The 18,620-nt window shown below is 39.6% G+C and overlaps 1 protein-coding gene across 4 annotated transcripts in view; it reads right to left on the reverse strand.

Moving 5' to 3' along the window:
- The window catches only part of NAPEPLD (N-acyl phosphatidylethanolamine phospholipase D), a 32,390-nt gene extending 21,537 nt beyond the window's left edge, over positions 1–10,853 (reverse strand). Inside the window, exons 1-2 of one of the 4 annotated variants that reach the window (XM_079150928.1) lie at positions 9,463–9,863; positions 44–119 (exon numbers count right to left, since the gene is read on the reverse strand). Coding sequence is in view for 2 of the 4 variants with exons in the window: in XM_079150925.1 (XP_079007051.1) it covers positions 9,899–10,107 (209 nt within the window). In the remaining 2 variants the exon portion in view is untranslated. Of the gene's footprint in view, positions 1–43; positions 120–9,462; positions 9,864–9,898; positions 10,505–10,543 lie in introns of those variants that run through there. The other 3 variants (XM_079150926.1, XM_079150925.1, XM_079150927.1) reach the window with 3 other exon arrangements.
- Between the last annotated feature and the right edge of the window lie 7,767 nt (positions 10,854–18,620).

Genomic DNA, 18,620 nt, shown 5'->3' on the forward strand with positions numbered 1-18,620 from the left:
TATAGATAGATTTAAAAACCTAGCCAGGCAGAGTAGTGCACACCTATAATCACAGCTACTCAGAAGGCTGAGGCAGGATGAAGCAAGTTCAAGGCCAGTCTAGGAAACTCAGCAAGACCCTGTCTCCAAAGAAAAAATTAAAAGAACTGGAGAGGTAGCTTGATGTGAGTGCCTTGGGTTCAATACCCAGTACTAAAAAGAAAAAACCTAGGTTACTGAAATGTTTCCATTTTTCTTCCCTTAACAATTTTACATAACAAAGGCACCTAGGTTTTTTTATCTTTTGCAAAAATTACAGCGTTTCCTATTATTTAAAATAAACTTTAAATTTGCCTCACAACATATTCAACTGTAAGACAAAAAAATTACTTGAGATTAATAAATCACAATGGAATGCTAACTAACCAAAAGCATATGAGACTTAAAATAAGTTTGGAGAATGACTACAAAACACCATTCCATTCTTTAGAATACAAATTTTGAGAACACATTTTCTTTCAAAAAGTAGTCAAAGCCAACAAATGCACTTGACCATGGATTGCCAAAGGCTTTGAAATTTCTTAGTTATTAGATAAAATTCAATATTTTGAGCTAAAAGTCATTTCGCAGGCTCTCAACAGATTTTAGGTCACCAAAATACATAAATACTCTGGGTGCTTCAGCTACAATAAGTTTTTCCTAAACTGTTCTAAGACTGTTGTAAAACAACGGACTTAAAAACAAAGCCAACGGTTGGAGAGATAGCTCAGTTGGTAGAGTGCTTGCCTCACAAGCACAAGGCCCAGGGTTCAATCTCCAGCACTGCAAAACAAAAAAAAAGCCTATTTTATAATAATATTAACAGTATACAAGTGAAATCCTTAGGATAATCAAATTTAAATGTCACATATGGAAAATTTAGAAAATGTGCATAAAATGTTGGAGATGACAGCTATCCCCTCTTTAATGCCTCAAAAATAACCCTAAACACAAATTGTACATTCATTTCTGATATAATCAGTAATACCAAAATGACATGCAGAACTGTATAGTTGAAAAAGCTGGAGGAGGATAAAGAGGAAAGAAGACTAAGTTGATGTCTATCAAACTTGAAAATACATCCTAAATACGCTAGGTGGTCTTAAATGTTCATTCACTATTCTTTAAGCCAAGATTTAACAAAAACTATGCTTCCAAAACATGATATTCTCTCTGCTGACTCTGTATCAGTCAATTATGCAAAAAGAAAGGTTTTCTGTATAGAGCGTGACCCATGAGGAAAAGAAGCAGCAATAAGTGTCTCTGTAGCTCCTGGAAAGAAAGGATGAGGAAAGAGAAAAACGATGTGCAGTTTAACTCTTTCTGGCATCAATACCGACTTCAACTCTTATTCTACTGAATTCTTTAGCCTTTAAAAAGTCACTTACAGGGACTGGGGAAATAGCTCAGTCGGTAGAGTGCTTGCCTTGTAAGCACAAGGCCCTGGGTTCGATACCCAGCACCCCACCACCACCAAAAAAAAAAAAAAAAGTCACTTACATTGCTGAGGCTCACTTTCATTTATCTATAATAGGAGAGGACTGGGCTGTACCTCTAAGGACCCTTCCACCTCTTAGATTCTAACAATCTTGTGAGACAGCTCAGCTGGTAGAGTGCTTTCCACGCAAGCACAAGGCCCTGAGTTCGATCCCCAGTACTGCAAGCAAAAAAAAAAAAGATGGAGAGATTCTAACAATCTCTGGCTGCACCAAGAGCCAGCTCATGCCACTCAACACCTTTTCCTTCTAACTGGGCCTTGGCCCTGGCCAGCCCCTCCCAGTTTCCACTCCCTCAAAGGAAATTCCTGTGACAGTAGCTCAGGTCCCATCACTTGCCCCACACTGAACTGGCAAGGGATAAGCAAAGTACTTTCACCTGAGAACAGCAACATTACGTATCAGGTAGACCAGGAGGTTATTCAGGGCATGAAATATTTCATGACAAATCTGATACAAACATCCAAAATACTTTCAACTATGTATATAAGAATCTGACAATTTGTGGGAGCCTCTACTTAAGTCATTTGTAAAGGCATGTTTAACAAACATTGTTTGACTGCCTACTTTATTTAAGTTCTAGCTCTCCAGGTACTGTGGGGAATATGGAGCCCTTGACCTCCAGGGATTCAAAGTCCATTAGGGAAAAAATCATAAGCAACCACACAGATTGTGGCTTACTATCTGTTTCTAGTAGGGTTAGATCTGAATAATAAAAATGGCATAATAAGTCATAATGCTAGAATAAGACATTTCTCCAAAACCCACTGGCCCAAATCCTCAGAACAGCCAGGAATCCTCCTCCTCCTGCGCTGAGTGGTTTGCATTGACATAATCAGTTCTGTGATCAATAGGTTCAGTGACGCTGAAGAAGCGCATAATTTTCTGAATGTGGCCAACAAGTAAAAGGACCCCTGATGTCAACAGAGAGGGAGACAGAAAGCAAGAAAGTAATTGGAGAGGTTACTTAAGCCAGAATGAATTGCCAAAATGGCAAACTTGTTATTCTGTCCTGGATGTCATGCATGACCCATCCTTTGTAAGTAAAGGGAAAATGACAAAAAACAAATCCGACAGTGTGGGCTTTTACAAGGAAACAAGGCCTGGGGTCCTCTCTGGGCCAGACCCTGCTCACCATCCCCTGCCTCCTCAGCACAGAGGAGGCCTGCAGGCAGTGCCAAACTAATGGAATCCTGAGGTTCAAAGGGACTTTGTAACCCCTGAGTTCAATTCAGTACCCTCTATTTAAGAATAGCAAGAAGGGGCTGGGATTGTGGCTCAGTGGTAGAGCATGTGTGAAACATTGGGTTTGATCCTCAGCACCACATAAAAATGAATAAAGGTACTGTGTCCATCTACAACTAAAAAAAAAAAAAATTTTTTTAAAGACTAACAGGAAGTATGTGGTAAATTATAAAAGCATATTAAAAATGAACATAATTAAAATATACTTCACTTGGTTATTAAGAAAAAACACATTAACAGGAAAAGGGCACAGGGATTAGAAACATTTTTAAGTAAAAGTCTTCCCTTCTAAGCTCTAGTTTCATATATCTTAGTTTAGTATCTGGTGTATACTAAGTCCTCAACAACTATAAATTGCTGTTTTATCACACTACAAACACTATCTAATAAAGGTTAGTAGGATGTGTATACCATTTAAAATTTTTACACTAATAAGGTATATGAACTAAAAGCAATGGAATAAACTCTGGTATATGTTTTTTGTTCTTATATTTGAATAAGAGAAGAAATTCACATAAATCTTAAAACAAATAGAAAAGAATAATTCTCCATAGGATTCCTACCCAACCCCAAAGCTCCTTGTGGCCTCACCAGCCCTCCTGGGTTCACCAGGAGACTCTCATAAACCCTGATAGTTTTCTGCTTCTGAAAATCATAATCCCCTCTACCCCACCTCTCTTCATCTCTCCTCACTGCCCTGAGGGGTGAAAATTGCAAACTTAATACTAATATTGACCACAAGTACCCAGCACTTTCCCCAGGACCTAAAACCCCAGTTAAGGTAGTTCTTTTACTCAAAGGAAAATTTTCCCCAACAGGAAGAGATAAAAAGGCAAGAAAGACCAGCTCCAGATAAATCATACATAACTAAATTTGTCCCTAAGGCATTTCAGTGTCTTACCTCTCCTGCCCAAGCCACAGATTCAACCTCAGAGCTCCTCCCACCTCCTCTCGGAGGTGAAAACTGGAAGGATCTAATCTACAGTACGCCACTAATATTCCTCCCTATAGAATATTTCTTATCCAACTAGGTAAAAGCCTTAAATCTGTGATTCTTGATGCTGGCTATCCACCAAATTACCTGTGGAGCTCGTTAGACTACACCTGAGTCTAATGAATGAAAATGCTGGGGGGCGGGCGAGGTGATCCTCAGGGAGTTTTTTAAAGCTCTGCGTATAGGAAGGAATAAGAACCACTATTATGTTTTTAAATCATTAGTCATCAACACAAAATTGGGACAAGCACTTACGAAGGGTCAAAGAGACTTTCTGGTAGCCTACAATTTATGCTAACCCGCCAGCTGCCTAACATAAAGCTACTCTTCCTACCTGTTCCCCACTCAAATCTAGAGAGGTAGCATACTGAGACACAGTACTAAGACTAGGAAGACTATCTTGCTGTGTCCAAAGTTTGACAGGTTACAAACTTGTCAGTCACAAATTCAACTCTGTGCTCCCAGGAAACCAAGAAGGAAGGGAAAGAGGGAGGGAGGGAAGGAATACAATCAGTAATGATTCACACTGTCTACAACAACACATATCAGCCTGTGCACAAGTGCTCAACAAATATTTGCAGAATGAACAAATGAAGAACAGGAGTTTAAACTCCCCAATGCTCATCTTTTTTTTTTTTTTTTTTTTTTTTTAAATCACCTGCAAGGAATCAAGTAATAGGAGAAGCAAAAGGAACTGCAGGTCGGAGGCACAAAAGTCAGCAAAGGGTACCCCCACTGACTGAAAAGTCACGGGGAATAGCTGAGTGACTGAATTCTGTGGTGGTGAAGTGGTAATAGAATGGCAAAGTCTAGAAGACACCTACCATAAAATCTAGTCTCCTTTCTCCTCAGGAACAGAACCCTGTTCTCCTCAGGATACATACACGCACCAGCTAAGCGACCACACTCCCCAGCCTTCCAGTGAGAGATGGCCATGTTGGTGACACTAACCAATCTGTTCCCAGCACAAGTCATATATAGTGCTTCCAGGAGTTTCCTTAAAGGAAAGGCAGGCATTCCGGATTCCTCCAGATCCTGCTGCAGGTAGCCATCTTGAGCCACATCCTGGCAATGGCATAGAGGAGACAGGAAAGAACTTGAGGGTCTACCATACCAAGCCTGAACTAACTCTGCATTTCTCTCATAAACAGGGATACACATTTGAGCAATCTTTCAACCTGCCCCAAACTAATCCTAACTGATACAACTGCCATAACTGGGAAGTTTAGGGGAGTTATAAAAACACTAAAGATTGAAGCTGGGGTGCAGCTCAGTGGTAAAGGGCTTGTCTAGCACATGTAAAGCCCTGGGTTCCATTTCCAGTACAAACACACCCCCTAAAAGCAGTACTCTCCAAAGTACAGCCTTCCTAATTTAAACCATGGGTACTTTGAGTGACACACATACTAGTATCCTTTATCATTTATTAAGCATTTATTATGTGCCAAGCACTTTATATATTATGTATGTAATACATAATAAAATTAATCTAACAATATTCCTACAAGGTAGATATCATTATCCTCAATTAGCTACAAATGATGTAACAGAGATTCAGAGTTTAATAGCTTGCATTAAGTAAAAAATCTGGCAATTGATCAGATGCCAAAGCCCATGCTCTTTCCATATACATGTTGAATCTACAAAGAAAATCCAATAAATTTATCTTGAGCAGATAACTATATCCTACAGTTAGTATCATCTAGCTAATGGTTATGGTCTCACTAACAAGGCTAGTCTTTTTTGCTTTTAAGAATTTTTTCTCTCTCTTTTCTTTTCAAAGTTAAAAGCTCTTAGTAGACAATAAATACCACTTACTCCACAAAAACAAACCTTTGAATTTTACATGGAGACAGCTTCAAATGATTTAGCTATTTTAATTAATTGCTCAATTGTTCTAATTTAAAATTAAAAGGAATCATCAACAATAAATTGATTATATATTTCAGTCATAGAAACAAAAAATATACATGGTACCTTGAACTCCCCTTGGTTTGAAAGGTGTCTGCATTTAGCCAGCATATAACATAAAATGACCTAGCATTTTATCCTTCTAATTGTGAAGAATTGTTAGTCAAACCCCAAAAAGAGATAACTTCTAGTAGGGAGACCAAAGCATCTGGTCCCTGGGGATTTTCCAGTGTTCACATTAAAAGTTCTGCATCCTGGGAACCCTATCAGTCCTGCAAAAATCTAGAGGTTGATCATTCTATGCATGAGGGTACCATACAAATGCACTTATGTCTTCAAGAAAATTTATAAAATTGTGGGCATTAGAGATAAAGCATTAGCCAGGCACAGTGGTACACGCCTCTAATCCCAGCATCTCAAGAGGCTGAGGCAGGAGGATTGCAAATTCAAGGCCAGCCTCAGCAACTTAGCAAAGCCCTAAACAACTTAGTGAGACCCAGTTTCAAAAAAATAAAAAGGGCTAGGGATGTAGCTTAGTGATAAAGCGCCTCTAGGTTCAATCCCTAATAGAGAGAGAGAGGGCAGGGAGAAATATATATAAAATATATATTAAAAATATATAGAGAGAGAGAGAGATGAAGCATTATTATTAAGTATGGTTTCTAAATATTTGATTGGCTATGCGAAAAGAAATTACAAACCTCTACATAATCATACTTAACTATGTTGCTGAGAATATCAAAAGTTTTAGTTGAAATTCTTCACTGTAATGCTATTCATTATGTGCGCTTACAGAGAAAACTAAAACACTGTATGAGACAAGACTAAGAAATCAACTTAAGAACTTTATCTCATTTATGTGAAATGGTAGAAAAATATAGATCTGACATCACAGTTTTGAGGAATCATAACAGGTTAAACTCTTATGAGGGTAAAAATAGACAATTCACAAGTTAAAAGCCGGACTAAGCACATACCCTTCAAGGTCCCTTCCAAAAAGAACATTCCAAGACAAAAGTCATCACTTGTATGACACTACAGGCAAAGCAAGTCTGTCCAGAGAGTTACGTGCCATCCCAAGGGTCTCTGGCTGGTGATGGAGCCAGAACTCTCTGTTAGCCATATTCTCATCTTTATTATGCTTAGGGACAGTACCCAAAGAGCATATGGTCGGCATAAGCAGATAAATGGCACATTTCACCTCACGTGGGGTATTTTACTTAAAGCCTCAAGTTTAAAAGGAATTTGAGTTCAGAAATTCTTGACGCTTTCATTAGATACTTAACCATACATTAGAGGGGTGCCTTAGTTTTTTTATGAACTCTCTAAGCAAACCGAAGGAATGAACACAGAAACTTGAAAGGAAACAAACATCTTCTCAGTTTGAAGGAGCTTCAAAATACAGAAAACGCCTTTAAAAACAAATTATTGCTGTCTTTCAATTATCCTAGCAAGTGTGTCATAAGCAAAACAAACAAGCATGTGCCCAGTTTAAGGAGTGCTAATAACAATGAAAGAGCTTGGAGTTTCTTTATCCCAATAACTTTATTCTTTTAACAGAGCAACTACAAAATCACACAGAACTTTGCAAGCATTCATTGTTTGATCAATATGTTATTGTCTGTTAATCTGGGAAGGTCCCCAAATTAGATAAACATAAAAATCTGCTGCCTTCAGGAGGAAAGACAGATTGTTCTAGATAGGAGGGACAGTTGTTTTTTAACCAAGCTTTTTAATTATGCTGATCCATCTATATGCCAACGCTAGCCTCAATCACCAATGTACTGACAGTTCACAACCTAGGTTTATGATGCATGTCTAGATGTATCAGTGACACTCACCACTCTTCCTCAGCTTCTTCAGTTCCCTTGTCTAACAAGAGTGGGGGCTGCGGAGCTAAAGGACCTTGACCAAATCACTAAAATCTCCCAAGGTCTCAGATTCCTGTTTTCCTTATCCACAGTAAAGGGTTAATAATCTCATATTTTTATGTCTGTAAAGTCAACTAAAAGTAAATATATAAAACATTTGAAAGAGCTTTGTAAATGATAAAGTTATAATACATTATTTAACCAGGTAAGTTTGAAGATCATATCTATGACATAGAACTGCCCAGAAGATATCTGATTATATATAATCTGTGTGAAACACTGTTAATAACATAAATATACAATAAATAGGTAACAAATTCAAAAGATAAACTGAGCAAAGCACTATAAAACCACAGATTGTAGAATTCTCCAGGATTACAGAAGGTAGAATGAAATATTACTTGAACCTTAGGTTGGAAATCACATGAGTGATTTTTTTATGCCAGTTTTATGCATGCCTTCACAGACCTGCAGAATAAAAATGTTCTTTAATGATTACTTATGTGCAAAGTTCATTTCCCTAATAACACTTCAGGGAAAACACTTTTACTTCTTGAATCTAAAATGCCCAGATCAACACAGTCAGTCCTCCATATAGTCATCCGTAGTCACACAGAGTAGAAAATGAATGGAAAAGCCCACTGTATCCACAGCTACCCACCACTACAAAGACAAATCAAAATCAAACAACAAAACTAAAGGCAAATAGTGCTTTTCCAAACACAAATTGAATGTTCATAAAAATCCCCTCAGTTTTCTAAACTCATAAATACCCAAGTAACATAATGCTCCTTTCAAACAAGCACATGAGGATGACTATATCAAAGTATAACCAAAACCCTGTGGTGGAATGCTTATGTTAAAATGTCCTTTACATAATCATAACTAGACTAATTAAAGAATTTAATCTTACAACGTAGAATCTGTCCAATATAATTTGGAATTGTGAGGGAAAATAGGGCTATGAGAAATACACTAAGTATTTTCCTCTCTTGGAGAGTTACCATAAATCTTGTAGCAGGAAAGCCTGCAGACTGTTAACAAAATAAAATCCTTGAAAATCGTGGCTGAATTTTCAGTTGACATAACCTGTTTTAATCCCCCAATCTCTCTCTTAAATTCTCATGTTAAATAAGTATATCTGTTCTAAATTTCTTCTTTAACAGATCTAATATTTTCTTGCAATAAAACCAGACTATTGGAGATAGAGGTAATCTTTCTTTTTAAAGATTATATAACTTCATTCTAAATGAGGCTGTTTATTACTAAATCATAGCCAATGTAACAAAATAGAAATGGAACTGTTATACTTCCATCTGTTAACAAAGATGGAAATTACTTCTTAATTTGTAGAAAACTATCTCAAGAGTGACTCTCTGAATAAATTAAACAGGTTTATCAATAGCAAACACTTCATGCTAAGCCAAAGCCAACCAGGCAAGTCATATTATAACATATACAGAACCTACAGCGTAGGGAAAGGCAAGAACTAAATGACTTTAAAAGCTGTTAACTTTTCTCATTCTCCTAATATTTTCCAGGTTCATTTGAGGTGTAACACATCAGACCATGGAGGCCCCGTGGAAGACCAACTATCAGGGCCAAGTCTAGTTCCATCCAGAAAGGAAAAAAAACAAAAAAACAAAAACTATCTAAATTCGTGTTCTGAAAAGCCTGCAGTAACACCCAATTTAAGAAAGCCAACAACCACCGAATATAAATCTCAAGAGGGCACCACCTCCCACCACCCCTCCCCACCTTGTTCCTCCCTCGCTTCATTTCTATTCTGTGATTCAATAATTAAAAGGGGAGAAACCTGTTGGAATGGATTTTTAGAAGATACATACTATACATGAAGCATAAGTAAGTTCCTCTGAGGAGTTGTAGACCCATTCATATACATAAAACCAAAAGAAAATACACCCACTTGTATTCCGATCAGTGAAGAGGCAACCTGGTAACTTGCAGGAAAGGTGGGATCCCAGAGACAGCTACTCTCCCAAATGGGGCAGAAAAAAACACAGTAGTTCTTCACTCAGGCAGCGTCAAAGATGCAGGCTCCGCAACTCTCGAGGTGCGGAAATTCAAATGAAGCCCTGCCACTCAGAAGTGCAGCATCTCCAGGAGGCAGGGCTTGGGGACCAGGAAACAAGCTCGCAGCACGCTCTGCTCCGGCAGCCCTAGGCTAGGGAGTACGGACTGCTCCACACAGAGTCCGCGGAGAAGCAGCACAGATGCAGGAGAGAACCGTGGCCGGGACGAAACCGCCTCCCGCCAAGTCCCGGAGCGTAGGGGCTCCCGGACGCTTGGGCTCCCGGGGGCGGGAGCGCGGCGGCGGGGGCGGGGTGAGGGCGGGGGCTCACCTTGCGCGGGCCGCGGCCAGGCGCGCGCGCCGCCGCCGCTGCTGCTCCTGAGCTGCGGGCCACAGCGCCGCCGGCCACACAGCTCCAGTGCCGCGGGAGGGGCCGCGGCGTCCGGCGCCTGGGTTCCTCCGCCCCCGGCCCCGCCGCGCCGGCTCCGCCGAGGGTGCCAGCAGCTGTAGGCAGCGCCGGAGCACTCGCCGCCTCGCCATACGTGGAGTGAGCCGGCGCTGGGACCGCGCACAGCGCACCGGGCGCCCCGAGGCCGGAGAGGGCACGGGTTGCAGCAAGGTTTTGCTCCCCCTTGCCCGGTGACTCTCTCATTGTGACCTTCGAATCTGGCGGCCTGGCCAGCGTTGCCCCGCGGCCGCCGCTAATCTCGCCTCTACCAAGATGGTTGCCCCGCGGGCTGGGCCCCGAAGCCATCTTGGTAAGGGAGGCGCGCGGTCCTGGCCCCCTCCCGCTCGCCCTGCGACTCGCTCTGCAGGCATTCTGAGGACGGTTGGGTCGCCTGTCCCAAACCAGCAGTTAACGTTCAGATCACATGAGCACCTTTCTGGACACCAGACAGTTGCTAAAAATAAATGGAATCCCTTTGACCTACAGCCTCCAGACTGCTTAACCATAGAGAAGCATTGACATACTTACTGCCTCATTCCAAGAACCTGGTAGCGAAGAAACTAAACTCATTTCGTGTGTGTACAGTGGATATTGAATATTAACGACAGCTCTGCCTTGTCATGCTGTGCTCACTTTTAGAATGATGTCAGAGCCTCCTGGTACACACAGTTCTCTTCTAAATCTGCATCATTGTAAAGTCCCAGGGTAATAACAAAAGACCATAAAAATGTGATTCCAAGTTTCTTACCGGGTTTGCTTTTTAAACTGCAGGTCGAAATTTGTAATTTCGAGAAATATTTACATGGCTAAGGGTGTGACTTAGTGATAGAATGCTCGCCTGGCATAGGTTTGATCCCCAGCATAAAAAATTATTTACGTATAGGCAGATTGAAATTAGAATTCAATGATAGGTGTTGGGCAAAAAGAAGCCTCTATAGTCCTGAAGTTGTGTGCTCTGGGCCAGAAAGAAAATCTGCCTAGGGTTTTGTTAGCAAAAAAGAAACAAACACAGGCCCTTATGCAGATATAATGGGAAAATGCAAACCAAACTGTTCTGCCTTTTGAAAGTGAATGTGCATGGTGTAATACCGCAGGGGTGTGGAACTTTATGTGACTGTGGATTTTTTATCTCCTCAGGCCAACTTGAAGTTGTTGCTAGATATTATTCATTTAAGTGTGATTAAAAATTACTTGCTTGTGCTGGCTTGGGCAGCACAAATTGGACTGATGCAAAGAAAATTAGCATGACCCCTGCACAAGGATGACACACAAATTTGTAAAGTATTCCACATTTTTGTGTGATTCTACATCATGTACAACCCGAAGAGTGAGAGATTTTACTCCATCTATGTATGATGTGTCAAAATGCATTCTGTCATGTATAACTAATTAGAACAAAAAAAAAAAAAAAAAAAAAAAAAAACTACTTGCACTTTTGTGGGACTGAGACTGCCAAGCTGAATAATTTTGTGTGCAACAAGAAACTTTAAAAAAAAAAAGTGACAAAGGGAAACCCAAAGGGAAGATTGAATTTAATAATCAGAAGTTACTGCTCTTAGCTAAAGAGATTTTAAAAGATACCATTTCTTCCCCTCACTCCCATCCTTAATTTATGAAAAACTCTCAAAAAAAAAAAAATACATGTTTTGGGGGTTTTGTGGTGTTTTGTGAGGTTTTTGGCAGTACTGGTGATTGAATCTAGGGGTACTCTTATCACTTAGCTACACCCAGGCCTTTTTTTTTTTTTTTTTTTTTTTTTCAGACAGTATTGCTACATTGCACAGACTAGCCTTGAACTTGTGATCCTCCTACCTCAGCCTCCCCAGTAACTGGAATTATTGATGCGACCCACCCCACCTGACAGGCTTTTTTGTAAAACCATTTGAATAAGTTGGAGATACCAAAATGCTTAAGCCTTGCTTCATAAGCACAATATCATTCTCACCTAAGAAAACAATTCTCTCAGATACTTAATATTCAATCCATAGTCAAGTTTCCATGTTTAGACCCATAATGTCTTACATGCTGTTTTTTCTTTTGTTTTTTCCAGAACTAGGATACTAGCTAGGCTTATTAGTGCATTTGCCTATTATATTTAAAAAGAAGCAATTTAAGCCAGGCATGGCAGTGCACACCTGTTATCCCAGTGACTCAGGAAACAAAGGCAGGAGGATTGCAAGTTCAAGACTAACCTCAGCAATTTAGGAAGGCTCTAAGCAACTTAGTGAGACCCTCTCTCAAAATAAAAATACAATCAGCCAACAAAAATATGAAAAAAATGTTCAGCATTTCTAGCAATTATAGAAATGTAAATTAAAACTACACAGATTTCATCTCATTTCAGTAAGAATGGCAATTTTCAAGAATACAAACAACAATAAATGTTGGCAAGGATGTGGAGAAAAGGTACACTCATACATTGCTGATGGGACTGCATAGTGCAACCAGTATGGAAAGCGGTATAGAGATTCCTCAGAACACTTGGAATGGAGTCACCATTTGACCCAGTTATATCACTCCTTGGTCTATACCCTAAGGACTTCAAATCAGCTTACTATAGTGATTTGGCCACATCAATGTTTATAGCAGCTCAATTCACAATAGCTAAGTTATGGAATCATCCTAGATGCCCTTCACATGTGATTGGATAAAGAAAGTGTGGTATATATACACAACAGAATAGTACTCAACCATAAAGAAGAATGAAATTATGGCATTTGCCAGTAAATGGGTGGAACCGAAGGCCAAATATTCTCTTTTTTTTTTTCTTTCTTTTTTTTTTTTTTTTTTTTTGCGGTGCTGGGGATTGAACCCAGGGCCTTGTGCTTGTGAGGCACTCTACCAACTGAGCTATCTCCCCACTGAGCCACAACCCCAGCACATCGTGTACTTTTTTAACTGATGAAATACAACTTAAATTTTATGGATTCTTTTATACTACTTAAATTTTATTGATTATTTTATAAATTTTATAAACAAAATTAATAAAATTATTTTAAAATTTTATAAATTTTATGGAATTGGTGAGTTTTTTCTAAACAATGAAAAGAAGCAGTTTAGTTTAATAGTTTATATCACGTCAGGCAGTACCTCTAGCTTGCCCTGCTTTACAGTACAAAAGGAAATGAACATTGCATCCTAAGCATTTTACTCATGGTTTAATTTTAGATTCTGACTTGCTGAACTGGGCTTTATCTGTCTTTTTCTGTCTAGGAAGTCACGCACTCAGCACACAATAAATATTTATCTTCTAAGTAGTTTCTTAATTTTTAAATGTTAATTATTCCTGTAAAGAAGAGACAACTTTTCACAATTCCATAAAAATGGAATTAAATTAGATACTGTGTCTACACCCAAATAAAATATTGTTTTCCTGCTCATTAAGCATCTATAAATAACTCCAAATAGCAGTAGAAGGGATCTTGGGCCACTAAATTCCAATCACTGCTCTGTCAATAACTACCCCTTTGACTTCAGAAAATACCCCTTCCAAACCTCCCCAGACCCCTTAATTCTCTCCCACCACCCCCAAGTGTCTCAGTCTACGTTACTCTATAGAAATAGCTTTGGGAGCTGAGTGTGATTGCAAACACCTATAATCTCAGCTATTCAGAGGTCATCCTGGGTAAAACAAGTCCCTGTCTCAAAAATAAAAATTAAAAGATGAGAGAGACTGGGGATGTAACTCAGTAACAGAGTTACCTGCCTAGCAAACACGAAGCCCTGGGCTTAATCCCGTGTGTTAGTGTGCATATTAGTGTGTGTTTGTCTTTCTTTCTCTCTCTCTCTCTCTTTCTCTCTCTCTCTCACACACACACACACACACACACACACACACACAGGTTTTGGAGAAAAATAAATGCAGGAGGCAAGTTCTGATTACAGGAACGTAGGATTGTGTTAGACCACAGGTCAACAAATTATGAGGGCCAAAGCTGATCATCTACTAGTTTGTCACTATATTATAACAACTTTTTTTTCTATTTTATTGTCCAAAAAAAACCAAAGCACATAGTTTACCACCTTAACCACTTTTGACTCTATAGTTTGGTAGAGTCAAGTATAGTCATATTATTGAATAATCTCCAGACTGTATTCATCTTGCAAATCTGAAATTCTGTACCCATTAAACGACTTCTCTTTTTCCTCCACCCCCGGCCTGTGGTAACCACCATTCAACATGATTTTTCTGTGAATTTGACTGTTTCAGATGGCTCATGTAAGTAGAATCCTGTAGTATTTACCTTTGTGTGACTTGCTTATTTCATTTCACATAATGTCCTCAATGTTTACCATATTATATCATGTGACAGGACTTCACATGCAGAATAATATTTCATTGTATATATACCACATTTTATTTACCAGTTCAATCATCAATGGACATTTGAGTTACCTCCAACTGTTTGTTATTATGAATGATGCTAGCCGGGCATGGTGACACATGCTTGTAATTCCAGCAATTTGGGAGGCTGAGGCAGGAGGTTCCCAAGTTCAAAGCCAGCCTCTGTGACTTAGCCAGACCCTGTCTCAAAATGAAAAATAAAAAGGGCTGGGAATGTGACTGAATGGTTAAGTGCCCCTGGATTCAATCCCCAGTACCAAATTAAAAAAAAAAAAATAGGTGCTAAGCATTTTCCATAACTAGGTAGCTTCCAGAAAAGAATTTATTTATTTATTTATTTTTTCTTTTTTATTTTTTTATTGTAAACAAATGGGATACATGTTGTTTCTCTGTTTGTACATGGCGTAAAGGCATACCATTTGTGCAATCATAAATTTACATAGAGTAATGTTGTTTGATTCATTCTGTTATTTTTTCCCTTCCCCCCACCCCTCCCACCCCTCTTTACCCTCTATACAGTACTTCCTTCCTCCATACTTGCCCCCCTCCCTAACCCTAACTCTAACCCTAACACTAACCCGTCCCTCCCCCCCATTATGTGTCATCCTCCACTTATTAGTGATATCATTCGTCCTTTGGCTTTTTGAGATTGGCTTATCTCACTTAGCATGATATTCTCCAATTTCATCCATTTGCCTGCAAATGCCATAATTTTATCATTCTTTATGGCTGAGTAATATTCCATTGTATATATATACCACAGTTTCTTTATCCACTCATCAATTGAAGGGCATCTAGGTTGGTTCCACAGTCTGGCTATTGTGAATTGAGCAGCTATGAACATTGATGTGGCTGTATCTCTGTAGTATGCTGATTTTAAGTCCTTTGGGTATAGGCCAAGGAGTGGGATAGCTGGGTCAAATGGAGGGTCCATTCCAAGTTTTCTAAGGAATCTCCACACTGCTTTCCAGAGTGGCTGCACTAATTTGCAGCCCCACCAGCAATGTATGAGTGTACCTTTCTCCCCACATCCTCGCCAACACCTGTTGTTGCTCGTATTCTTGATAATCGCCATTCTAATTGGGGTGAGATGGAATCTTAGGGTGGTTTTGATTTGCATTTCTCTTATTACTAGAGATGTTGAACATTTTTCCATATGTTTGTTGATTGCTTGTAGATCTTCTTCTGTGAAGTGTCTATTCATTTCCTTAGCTCATTTGTCGACTGGATTATTTGAATTCTTGGAGTAGAGTTTTTTGAGTTCTTTATAGATTCTGGAGATTAGTGCTCTATCTGAAGTATGATTGGCAAAGATATTCTCCCACTCTGTAGGCTCTTTCTTCGCATTGCTGATAGTTTCCTTTGCTGAGAGAAAGCTTTTTAGTTTGAATCTATCCCAGTGGTTGATTCTAGCTTTTATTTCTTGTGCTATGGGAATCCTGTTAAGGAGATCTGATCCTAGACCAACAAGGTGAAGATTTGGACCTACTTTTTCTTCTATAATCTGCAGGGTCTCTGGTCTGACTCCGAGGTCCTTAATCCATTTTGAGTTTAGTTTCATGCATGGTGAGAGATATGGGTTTACTTTCATTCTGTTGCATATGGATTTCCAATTCTCCCAGCACCATTTGTTGAAGAGGCTATCTTTTCTCCATTGCATATTTTTGGCACCTTTGTCTAGTATGAGAAAATTGTATTTATTTGGGTTTGTGTCCGTGTCCTCTATTCTGTACCATTGATCTACCTTTCTATTTTGGTACCAATACCATGCCGTTTTTGTTACTATTGCTTTGTAGTAGAGTTGAAGATCTGGTATTGCAATACCCCCTGTTTCACTCTTCCTGCTAAGGACTGCTTTAGCTATTCTGGGTTTCTTATTCTTCCAGAAGAATTTCATAATTGCTTGCTCTATTTCTGTAAGGTACGTCATTGGGATTTTAATTGGAATTGCATTGAATTTGTATAGCACTTTAGGTAGTATGGCCATTTTGACAATATTAATTCTTCCTATCCAAGAACATGGAAGATCTTTCCATCTTCTAAGGTGTTCTTTAATTTCTTTCTTTAGTGTTGTATAGTTCTCATTGTAGAGGTCTTTCACCTCTTTTGTGAGATTGATTCCCAAGTATTTTATTTTTTTCGAGGCTATTGTGAATGGGGTAGTTTTCCTAATTTCTCTTTCTGAAGATTCATCACTTATGTATAAAAATGCGTTGGATTTATGGGCATTGATCTTGTAACCTGCTACTTTACTGAAATCACTTATGAGTTCTAAGAGTATTCTGGTGGAATTTCCAGGTTCCTCTAAATATATAATCATGTCATCAGCGAACAGGGATAGTTTGAGTTCTTCTTCAGAAAAGAATTTATTTCTCATAGTTTGGAAGCTAGGAAGTCCAAGATCAAGCACTGACAGAGTCAGGATCTAGTGAAGGCCTACTTTCTGATTCTCACTGCAACCTCACATGTAGGAAGGGACTGAGGGGTGTTGTTTGATAGGGGAGCTGATTATATAAGGGCATTAAACACATTAATCATCTCCCAAAGCCCTTACGCCTTAATACCATAACCTCTTGGGTTAGGATTTCAGTTTGGGGGACACAAACATTCAGACCGTAGTACCATCCATCCCCAACAGAGCTGTCTGCCTTGACTACCCCTGGGCCTAGGGGAGCACACAGCAGTGATGCTGTTTGACCTCAATGCTGCTAGACAAAAGACTGACGTAGGTCCTAGAAGTAGACTTGGGACCACTTGGACAGGACCCCAAATTCCTGTACCTAGAGAATGGTTGGGAAAAAAGCTTAGGGTTCAAATGGGCAAATGTGTCGGTATAGACACAGCCAAAAGAGGCTAGAATGGGTTCTTAGGTGCCGGGTTCAGATTAAGGGCCTCTCTTTCTGGGGTCTAAGGGCAGTTCTCCTCCAAAACTGTGGCATAGTCTGGATTTTACATGCAACTAATCCACAGCCAGAAACTATGAACTCCTGTGTGTTTACTTTAAAAAATAAAATTTACTCTCACTGTGTAACTCATCATGGGATTCTTTATCAATGACCAGCCAACACTAACTTCAGTTCTCCCTCATCCCTTTTAAAATTGCCAAACACATTTCCATCCCAATGTTATTGGAACTAGAATGGCATTTACTAAGAACAGAGAGAAACTATTGCCTTCTTCCCTGTAAAGATCAGACCAAAGATCAGACCAAACCATTCAGGATATCTTATTCTCCACAGACTGCATTAAGAAAGGTCACTTGCCTCAGCCCTTTCCCCCTACCCTTGAATTCCTAAGTCTCCAGCCCAAGCTTGGATGTATCTTCTGCCTGCTTTCAATTTGGGACAAAGAACATTGCCTCAAAAAGATATCCACTTCCTGATCTGTGGAATCTGTGAAATTTACCTTATGTCACAGGAGACTTCACAGAGTGTTTAACTTAAAGATCTTTTGAAGGAGGCCCAAAGGGTAATCATGAGGTTCCTCATGACAGGGAGACAAGAAGCTGAGTGAGGAGGAAGTGTGACAACAGCAGAGGTTAAAGCAATAAAAGCACATCCCAGGAAGGTGGACAACCTCAGCAACTGGAACAGGAAAGGAAGGAATTTTCCCCTAGAGTTTCTAGAAGGAGCCAATCCTGCCTACACCTCGACTGCAGCCTGGATAAACTCATTTCAGATTTTGGCTTCCAGATCTGTTAAGTCACCAAGTTTTAAGTCTGATAACAATACATATAAAATATTCATCAAATTTGGGGCTGAGGATATATATATAGCTCAGTGGTACAGCACTTGCCTAGCATTTGCAAAACCCTGGGTTCCTTCCCCAGCACATACATACCTACATGCATACCTACATAAAGTCAGTCAGTCAGTCAGTCAGTCTGTCAGTCAGATTAATTAACACAACATTCATGAGCCGATGTAGCACTATAGATTTAAACTCCACACAGTGGCTTATATGTTTCCAGGCTTTGTAGGACCAATTTTCCAGGTAGGTGCTAGGAGGTGTGGCCAGAGGCCACAGACATCAAGGCAGAAGACAGAATTGGGAGAGATTGGCTCTGTTCCTATCCTGAATAAGTCATTAACTGCCTTATTAACTGCTGGTTTTGTTTGTTTATTTGTTTAAGGCAGTTTTTAAAAAGGATCAAACCCAGGGCCTTGCACATTCTAGACAAGCCCTCCATTTGAGCTGTATCCTCAGCCCAAGCTTCAGTCTATTTTATAAAATGAGGATGTTAGTCCACATAAGCTCTAA

Source organism: Sciurus vulgaris (genome assembly GCF_902686455.1).
Source record: "Sciurus vulgaris genome assembly, chromosome: 8".
NCBI classification, from domain to species: Eukaryota; Metazoa; Chordata; class Mammalia; order Rodentia; family Sciuridae; genus Sciurus; species Sciurus vulgaris.